Here is a 10,000-nt window from a genome sequence, read left to right as displayed (position 1 = left end):
TGGGTATTTTTGCTCATGAAAATGGCTCGCCTCTAATTTCCCTCTTGGGTGGTTGTAACAAATCAAATGTCTCATTAACCCAAGCCAAGCTAGGTAAATTTTTATTTGAACTGACACAAATATAAACACGTATTTTTTTACCCTGATATTTTTTGAAGTACAGAAAATTTAGCGAAAAAAGCAATCTAACAAACGCTTCTTTGCTACTTGTAAATTTGCTGGCAAATATTTGCAAGACACTTTGTAATATTGACCAAGAAAGTTCTCACATAAGACAGAAATAATTTAATTTATTTTATGCTGACCACTTCATAGTTTCACTCAAAAAAAAAATGGAGCTTTACAACGAATCTTCTGAGAACTATTTACGGCTATTTACACATTCCTGAATCAAAACTACTTATAACCTTATAATTTTACCATATTACTGGTAAATCCATGGAAACTTCTGTGTACAAGGCTGGGCCAAAACTATTCATAATCTTGTCATTTTACGACGTTTCCTGTAAATCCATGGAAATTGTCATGTACAGCTGTACAAGGCTTGATCAAACCTACTTAATAATCTTATAATCTTACTTCAGTTATACACTCACACTCACTCACTATCCTTTTTACGTCAGTTATCCACTGCTTCGCGGGTCTGACGGCGCATGGTCATTTGCTTCCATCGCTTCCTGTCTGTTGCATCCTGCGGCATCAGTCGGGACTCCCTAAGGTCCTCAGATAAGTTTTCCCGCCATGTCTTCCGTGGCCGTCCACGGGGCCTACGACCGTCTACCCTCATGCCACCTATTCTCCCAATCCATTCTTCACTCCGCTGGACATGGCCAAACCATCTAAGACGCTTCCGCCTGAGGACAGCACCAAGATCTTCTATGTTCATCCTCAGGCGGAGGTCCTGTGTACTGATGTTATTAGTAGGCTTTATGGCACATATCCAGCGGAGCATAGCTCTTTCATTCCTAAGTAGCCGTGCCAGATCGTTTTGCCTCAGGGGCCAGCACTCAGATGCATATAGCAAGGCGCCCCTGACACAGGTGTTATACACTTTACCCCGCGTGTGTAAGGATAAACTCTTTGAACAGAGTAGAGGAAGAAGCTCTCTGAACTTCCCCAAAGCGGCTCTGACTCTCGTTACAGTGGTAGCTTCACAGCCACCGCTTGCAGCAATGGTGTCACCAAGATAACAAAAACAGTCCACAACATTGAGATGTTGCCCATTAACAGTGACTGAGTCAAATGGCCTTCCATCGATAGGACGGGCTATGCCCAGACACCGGTTACACATGAAAGAAGGATCTGGGGTTAACCTGCCACGGATACCGCTGCACTTCTGGTGGATCCAGTGTGCGCAGCCAGGGCAGAAAATGGAGTTTACGCCAACTCCTTTCCTACATACACCACAAGGGTGTTCACCATAGTCTTTTAGTGTACCAAGGTTCGGTCCAGAGATCATAACCTTTGTCTTCTTCATGTTTACACGAAGACCTTTCGACTCCATTCCAGCTTTCCAAACACTCAGCTTCCGTTGTAGACCTTCCAGGGAGTCTGCAGCAAGTACAAGGTCGTCAGCATACAACAGTTCCCAAGGACATCCTGTGCGAAACTCTTGGGACAGAGCTTCCAGAACAATGATGAACAAGAGGGGGCTCAACACCGAGCCTTGATGGACTCCGACTTGGACTTCGAAGCTGTCACTGTATGAGTTGTCGATTCTGACCCTGCTTGTTGCAAGGGAGTACATTGCTTTCACAGTGCGGACTAGCCATTCTGGTATATGCAGTCGTCTCATTGCCCACCACAGTACTTCACGAGGAACCCGATCAAAGGCCTTTTCAAGGTCAACAAAGGCTAAATACAAAATCTTTCCTTTCTCCAGATGCTTCTCTTGTAACTGACGCAAGATGAAAATTGCATCATTTGTACCCTTGCCAGGTACAAAGCCAAACTGCATCTCATTTATTTCCACAACTTTGCGCGTTACCTTCTCCAGTACTCTCTCTACAACTTTCAGACAGTGCTCTGTTAGCTTGAGCCCACGATAACTTCCTCTTTCTAAAGCATCGCCCTTGCCTTTATATAAGTTGATGATGTAACTCATGTCCCAGTCACCCGGGATTACTCCCTCAGCAATAATTGCATTTGCAATGTCACAGAGCAGTGGGCAGATGACTTCAGTAGAGGCTTTTAACATTTCTGCCACAATACCACTGGGACCAGGAGCTTTTCTCACCTTCATCTTGCTGATGGCCTCTGCAACCATCTCAGTAGAAATGAGAATGGGGGGACCAAGCACAGGCTCAGCTTCCGGCAGATCATCAAATGACCAGGGAAACTCCACATTTAGTAAATGCTCATAATGGTCTTTCCATGCCCTTGCTTTGTCCTCAGTACTGAGTGCAAGGTTCCCTTGATCATCCCTAATACAGCATTTGCCAACAACATCCCGATTTTCCTTCTTCATCTGCTTTGCGATATGGAAGATATTTTTGTCGCCTTTCTCTATGCTGGAAAAACTGCCAACTTCAGCCCTCTTTTTGGCAGCATACACTGCCTTTTTGGCTGCACGTTTAGCTCGATGGTATTCGTCCTTACTTCCACCTTTTTTCCAGGCTTTCCATGTACGCCTCTTCTCCTCGATAGCCGAACTAACTGAGTCATCCCACCACCATGTTTGCTTTGCAGATTTTTTCAGTAACTTCTAGGAGGCTGTCTCTTAAACGATGCCATTGACCGTCAACTGAGGGGGGACTGGAGCTGTCCTTTAATACAGACTTCACCTCTCTCAGGAACTCAACCTTCGCCACTGGATCTTTCAGCTTCCAGACACGGAGCTTTGGGTTGAAGGGAGGTTTCCGTTGCTTTCTTGATGTTAGAGCAAGATCACAGACAAGCAGTTTATGCTGGGAGACGCATTCCTCATATGGTATAACCTTGACATTGAGTACTGATTTGAAATGGCGCTTCCTGGTTAGGATGTAGTCTACCTGGGTAGAGGCGCCACCTGATTGATAAGTAACAAGGTGACTGTACCTTTTATGGAAAAAGGAGTTACAGATAACAAAATTATTGGCTGTGGAGAATTCAAGGATTCTCTCTCCCTCGATGTTACGCTTGCCATAGCCAAAACCACCATGCACACCATCATAGGCAGACGACTCTCTACCAATATGGCCATTAAAGTCACCACACACAAATAAGCACTCAGAATCAGCAGCCTTTGAAACCGTGCATTGCAGCAGGTCATAAAAGGCATCCTTTGTTCTTTCATCCAACCCTGACTGTGGAGCATACACTGAGACAACAGTCAAGATGGACACCCCTACATTGATCTTAATTACGCAAACTCTATCCGAGACACAATTGATCTCTAAGACACTTTCTACCCACTTCTCGGCAAGGTGAAAAACCAACACCTCCAGTACCTTGTTCATTACCCAACCAGAAGAATTTGTACTTTGAATCCTTACCCACTATAACACGGGCCGAGTCACCCCTCCACCTAGTCTCTTGAAGACAACACAAATCAACTCCTCTTCTTGAGATGGTCTCTACCACGTCGGCACTCCTACCCTTCATAGTGCCAACATTTAGCGTTGCTAATCGGAACATTTGGCGTGGTCGCTTGATGTCGATCTGGCGGTGCCCACGCCTGACACCCACCCTACCGTTGACGATACCCCTATCACTAGGGGCCCCATGCTCACTGAAACTATTAGAAACTATAACCATGACTAACAATATTGAGGCAAACGTTTTACGGCTGGATGCCCTTCCTAACGCCAACTGGATTTCAACAGCATCCAGAAACTGGGTTTAAAGGGGGTGGCGAATGGCCAGATCTTATAAAGCACGTGATGTTACAGGTTGTTACATATAGATTAAAACTGCCAAATAAGTCCAAACGTTGGAGAAACAGATGTCAAACTGGTTTTAAGGCGCCAGTCACCCGCCTGTCGCCCCATCTCCTGTTGGTACGAAACAGTTCAGCCACGTGAAGGCCAGGAGTAGGACTTGGTTGTCAGAGGCTATATTTTGCGCTAGGTCATTGGGGCATTTTGTAGGCTGCGAGAGAGCCTCTCAGCAACCACCCCGGCAATAACAACCCATTCGAACCATATATCACTAGTAAAATCCTATGGAATTTCCATGACTTGTACAGGGCTGGACCAAAAGTTTAAATTATCATCTTGTAATTTTACGTTGTCACTGGTAAATCCATGTACCGGTAAATTCTCATTTACACAACTACTGTAGATAAAAAAAAGATACTTGTTATCGTATAATTTTATAGGTATCACGTCATCGACCGTCCTTAAAACAAGGTATTCGCTGACCAGTATCACGTGGCCACATCATGGGCTCAAGTTTAGAGCTCATCAAAGTCAACTGTGGTTTTTGAACTTGACCTCTGCCCAGGTACCGGTTTTCGATTGGATCGCAGGCTCAAGCCACTTTAACTCACCTAAACATAAACAAGGCTTCATTTTTTGCATGCTTTCTGTGGCTCGACGCGGCTACAACGGCCAGACTACGTCAACTAGAGCTCTTAACAGTCAATGCTTTTTGTGTTCAGGTGGAAAACGATTTGGAAAATATTTTCGTTCTCCATTTTTCGCTGGTTTCAATCCAGTTTGACATATCATGATAGCTGTGGTCCACACCAGTGGCTATGCAGCTATTCAAGTCAAGCATCGGAGGGATATAGACTTAAAGCTGAGTGTTTATTTTTAATTTGTTTAGAGCTCCTTTTTTCTCTATATTGCATGATGCCTGAAATGAAACTAAAACGAAACGAAACGAATGTAAAGAGAAAAAGAACTAGGACGGCAAAACAGAATACCAGTAAGCTCAAACTTGGTGGAAGAAGTTACATGTACTACACAAATTATTTTCTTGGGCACTAAACCGTTTGTTATTTTTACGGATGCGTTATTTCAAGTTGATGCATATTTTTAAAAAGTGGTGTAATCGGTTTTTCCTTTGTTCAGGAATGAAACTCGAATTTTTATTCTCAACGTGAATTAAATAACAATTATCTATACTCTTTTGGTTTGTTTGTTTGTTTTGCTCTAAAATGCAAGCGAACGAGTGAATTTTTCATTATCCGTTTGCCCAAATCTTTTTTGATGTGCCTCGACAGTGACAAGAAAATTTTGCCCGTATGTTGTAAACGCGTAATCGCAATGGTTTCAAGTAAAATTAACGAGAAATAAGACTATATCGATACGGCTATATCGATCTTGTTGGCACCATTTTCTGGGACACTCTCCAGTTGTAAGGGAGTGTCCCATAGAATCTTGGCGTTTGCGTTTTCCACGACAGCTGTTGGTATTGATTGCATATACCGAGGTTTTTTGTTGTTACTCTTTTGGAAGTTGTATTTCTGTAGAAGGTGGTGGTACATGTAATTGGCTGCAGCATTCTATCGTGTCTAGCTTTGTAAAGGCTTTGGGCAATCTAGCTGCATCCACTTAATATATGGGATGTTGTTTCTGTTTGAGAGTCACCCATCCTGCATTTCCTATTTGGGACTTGTGTTTGTAGTTTTGTCTGTTGATAAGTTCTTGTTGGTAAGAGTTGCTTTCTGATGCCTTTGTTGATACTATACACAATGTCCGGTATATTTTTCCATTTTCTAAAGACATGGTATGCGTTCGGTGCCATATCAGAGTCTTCGAGTTGTTTGGTCGCGTGCACCTACAACCTCGGTCATAAATAGTTGTAACACTTCCCTTGAACAGCAAGTGAAGCGAATCAAAGCTATTAATAACTTACCCCTCCTTCTCCCTCCCATCAATGTTGCATTTACCGGTTGGTTTTTGTTCTCCAACCCATGAACATCAACAGTGAAGGGGGAGAGGGGGCAAATTGCCGTCTGTGTTACAACATTTGTGATCGAGACTGTAGCCATGCCTGTTCTTTCATGTTCTCTATGCATTTCTTTTACATTGCTTGTCGTAGAGGGTCTTTTATGGCGTGTGGGCTTTGTGAGTTTATTTGAGTGGTTTTCCCATCGATGTCTTTGAGGATTGTGTTCGTGTTATTGAATTCACATGTTTAATTGTTTTCTGCTGTGTGCCTGTTTGCATCCTTAGATAGGGAATTCCTGTTTTTGCTGGTCTTTTCCATGTCATGGGCTCTTACTACTTGTACTGTCTTGTCTTTACAGTTGTTGATGTTGTTTGCCATTTTGATTTTAGTGAGTTTGTAGGTGTCTTCTATGGACCTAAGGCCGCTACCCCCTAGGTTTCCTGGGAGGTATAAGAGCTTTACTGACTCGTTGTTGTGCATAGCGCTACTTTCTCGTATTATTTCTCTCGTTGTTCTGTCAGCTTCTTTCAGATCATTAATCTTCCAGTTGGCTATCCACATATGGTATTGTAAAAGGGACAGTGCAAAGGTTTTTGTAGCTCTGATCTTTCGTGGTACGGAGATATTACTCGTCCAGATGACCGATAGACGTTTGATGTATTCTTCGCTCACGTCAGTATAAACTTTTTCTTCAAGTTGTGTCAGGGATGCAGTGCATCTGTATGCAGAGTTTAAGCCATTTATGGTTGACAGAGTCAAATGCTTTCTTTACATCAATCCATACACAGGAGAGATTCTTTCTTCTGATCTCGGCATCCTCCAGGATCCCTTTGTCTATGGCAAGGTTATCGATACACCCCATTGAGCCAGTGGAGCAGTGGTCTATCCACATGTACTTGCATTGTTCTTGATGGTCTTTCAGCTTGTCAGTTACAGATGTGATAGCTTTGTTCAACAGTGTTATGGGTCTGTGGTCCTTAGCTGTTGGATTTGCAGTTTTGGGTATCATCAGACATTTGCCTTCGGTAAGCCATTGTTGAAGTGGTTTTTCCTTGTTTATTATTTCGGTGAGGGCAGTTGCTATTCCTTTGAAATGCGTTGAGAGCTTTTTAATTCAATAGTTGGTGATTTGGTCATATCCGGGTGAACTCCAGTTTCTTTTGTTCTTTATACTTGCAAGTAACTCGTCTGCACTTGATATAGGTGGCAATGCATTCTGGATTGTGTCCTTTATGTTGTTTGTCCACGTTGCATCGAGATTGGTTTTTTTTCCCCTTCCCAGATTGGTCTCCAAACCTTTTAAAGTTGCCCTTGTCAGGTTGTTAGAATTCTTCCGTCTGGCATTTTAGTTGGTTCTTTGTCTTCAGGTCGTTTGTTGCTGGCGTCTGATTTGATTATTTTCTTGCAGTGATCTTAAAACTTTGACTCATTCCTGTCAAACCATTTGTTGGCGGTTTTTCTTTTTAGCGCTTTGATCTTCTTATTTCTTTGGTGTTTCAAAATTCGTATTTTCTCGATTATTATTATTTGCAGTATCAAAACGTATAGATGCAAAAAATCTATGGCATGTATAGGGCGCCCAGCGTAACCTATACAACCTAAAAGGAAATCAAACTAGTTACACAACCATACATCTAAGCAAATGGTCCTATAAAATAACAGTTTTTAAAAATGTTGAAAAAAAGTATACAATATGTACAATAAATTAAAAGTGATAATAAAAGGTTAATAGTTCATTATCAAAAAATAAAATGTTCCAAATTATAAAACAGCTGCTTTGAAATAACGAGCTATATGCAACGAGTATGAAATGGTGGCTTTCTGCATCTTCTCTAAAACACACTTTGATCGGGCACCAACAAGCTTCTTCATAGTTTCTTCTACGTCCTTCGACCATCCTCCCAATGCGTCAATGATGATGTTACATTGCTGTACCTTGTAACCAGGATGCTGTTGTTTCAATTCTAAAAGTAGTGGACCATACTTTATTGCCTTCTCTTCAACTTTCTTTGCACGATTATCAATCCAGGGGCAGCTCATTTCTACTGCCCAGACTTGCTTTGCCTTGTGGTCCACGAAACGAGCATCGATAATATTAGCTCTAACATATGTGTGTTCTGCATATACCGCCACATCCCAAAAAGCTTTCCCTTCATCTGACTCATAGACAGGTTTTGGTTTCACAGGTGAATACCAAGGAGGAACACCTTCCACCAGCTTGAGATCTTTGCACTTCTCGAAGAATAATATCTTCAGAGCAGCATTGTGTTGGTCCAAATACTTTGATTGAGCAAGAGTAGAACATCCTGACAAAATGTGTGGAAGTGTCTCTGCTTCTTTACCGCACAGCCTACAGCTTACGTCTCCCTGGGTTGTTTTGGTCTTTTGTGTTGTATATACTTTGGTTGGCAAGAGTTGTTCATAGAGTTCGATCATACCTGCAACTGTATGGGTGGGTGCCGATGACCAATCCTTCATCCATGCAAAGCACGCATCTTGACTAAGTTCTTCATCTTTCCAACGCGATGTGAGCAACCGCCCATGCCAATTCTCTGCCTTTATGGTCTCCTGTAGCTTATCTATCATTGCACGCTTCAAGAGTTCTTTGATCTTCATTCCCTCAACTTCTACCTCTGGTCTTCTAGCTAAAGTAATTGAAGGATTTGGGTATCTAAGAGATAAACTTATCTCCAGTTCCTCTGCATATTTGTGTGCTTCAGTTAGTAGTGAAGAATGGCCTTTCTCCACTGCTCTCTCCTCAAACATCTGGACAGTTCTTATCGTAGGGTCTGAATTCTGATAGAGCTTTACAGCAGCTTTGATCTTTGTAAGCTTGTATTCTCGTTCAACGGATCTCAGGCCACGCCCCCCTAGGTGTCTGGGTAGATACATAACAGCTGTCGAGCTCAATGGGTGTTTTCCTCCGTTCTCGTGAATAATCTTTCTTGCTTCTCTATTAACTACTCTCAGTTCGGTGATAGGCCAGTGTTGGGTCCACATCAAATAGCTGAGCACGGGAAGTGCGAATTGCTTAGTTGCTATTACTCGATTAACATCGGAAAGAGGGCTAGACCAGGGTACAGACAAGCGTTGAAGGTAGACCTTTGCTGCACTCACGAGAGCTAACTTCTCGTCCTGTTTCACTGTTTCGCATACTCCAAGGAACTTATAGCTTGAACCCTCTTTGATACTCTGAACCACTGACGTCTGATCGAGTTTAAGACCTGCTGCATCATGCACTAGAACACCTCTCTTGACATGAATGGTATTGCACTTCTTCGGGTTCCACTGTAATTCAATATCATTCATTGCTGCACATGTGGATCTTAGGACTGTATTAAGCTTTGTTTGCGACGATGAGAAAACTTTAAGATCATCTATGTACAGTAGATGAGTTATCTTCATATCAATTGGTTTGGATAGCTTATAACCCTCTGTTGCATTAAGTAGCCACGCTACTGAATTTAAGCAGAGCGTAAACAGACGTGGACATAACGCATCACCCTGAGGTAGTCCTCTCATAAATCGAATAGTACGGGAGGTCTCGGTTCCACACTTTGTTCTAACAATGATCTTAGTGTTTCAGCTCTTTAGTAGTTGCCTTATTACTCTGCACAGCCAATAGGGGAAACAGTGTACATCCATACTTTTAGATAAACATTTATGATCGACGGTGTCATAAGCTTTTTTCACGTCTACCCACGCCATACTGAGGTCTCGATGCCCTCTATGGCAATCCAACGTAACCATTCGATCTATCATAAGGTTGTCCGACGTTCCACTGCATTTCGCCTTTGCACCTCTTTGTTCATTCTCCATCAGTTCATTCTCATTCAAGTGACTGACTATAGGATCTTGTAGACACGAGGTAAACCATTTGTACATGTTATTTAAACACGTAATTGGACGCTGGTTTTCACTTGTGAACTTTCCGGACTTCGGTATAAGTCTAGTCTTTCCTTCAGAGAACCAATCCTCAGTTCTGTCAGAAATAGACACAAAGGCCTTAGCCACACCCTGTGCACGTTTCCACCAGTAGTTAACGAGTTTATCTGGACCCGGAGCACTCCAGTTTCGTTTCTTCGATAAGATCTTTACAGGCTGTGTAGTATGAAGGCCCCACGACTCATCAGAGGGTGGGAGTACCTTTTTGGCAATCGCCTCTCTTATGGGTCGCAACCAT

At 42.6% G+C, this 10,000-nt stretch overlaps 2 protein-coding genes across 2 annotated transcripts in view; both read right to left on the bottom strand.

The window, feature by feature from the left end:
• Positions 1-7,578: 7,578 nt before the first annotated feature.
• Positions 7,579-9,222, bottom strand: LOC138033805 (uncharacterized). Its single transcript, XM_068881646.1, has one exon. The coding sequence runs from the start codon at positions 9,220-9,222 to the stop codon at positions 7,579-7,581; it is 1,644 nt and encodes a 547-aa protein (XP_068737747.1).
• Positions 9,223-9,399: 177 nt separating this feature from the next.
• The window catches only part of LOC138033799 (uncharacterized), a 1,029-nt gene continuing 428 nt past the window's right edge, over positions 9,400-10,000 (bottom strand). Inside the window, exon 1 of the mRNA XM_068881635.1 lies at positions 9,400-10,000. This exon is cut by the window's right edge and continues 428 nt beyond it. Coding sequence (XP_068737736.1) covers positions 9,400-10,000 — 601 coding nt within the window.

The sequence above is a fragment of the Montipora capricornis genome, chromosome 2, assembly GCF_036669925.1.
Source record: "Montipora capricornis isolate CH-2021 chromosome 2, ASM3666992v2, whole genome shotgun sequence".
NCBI lineage: Eukaryota > Metazoa > Cnidaria > Anthozoa > Scleractinia > Acroporidae > Montipora > Montipora capricornis.
This window is presented reverse-complemented; position numbering and strand designations above follow the sequence as displayed.

Excerpts from the sequence above, each read along its gene's own strand:
- LOC138033805 (XM_068881646.1), bottom strand. The coding sequence starts at position 9,222 with ATGAAGATAACTCATCTACTGTACATAGATGATCTTAAAGTTTTCTCA.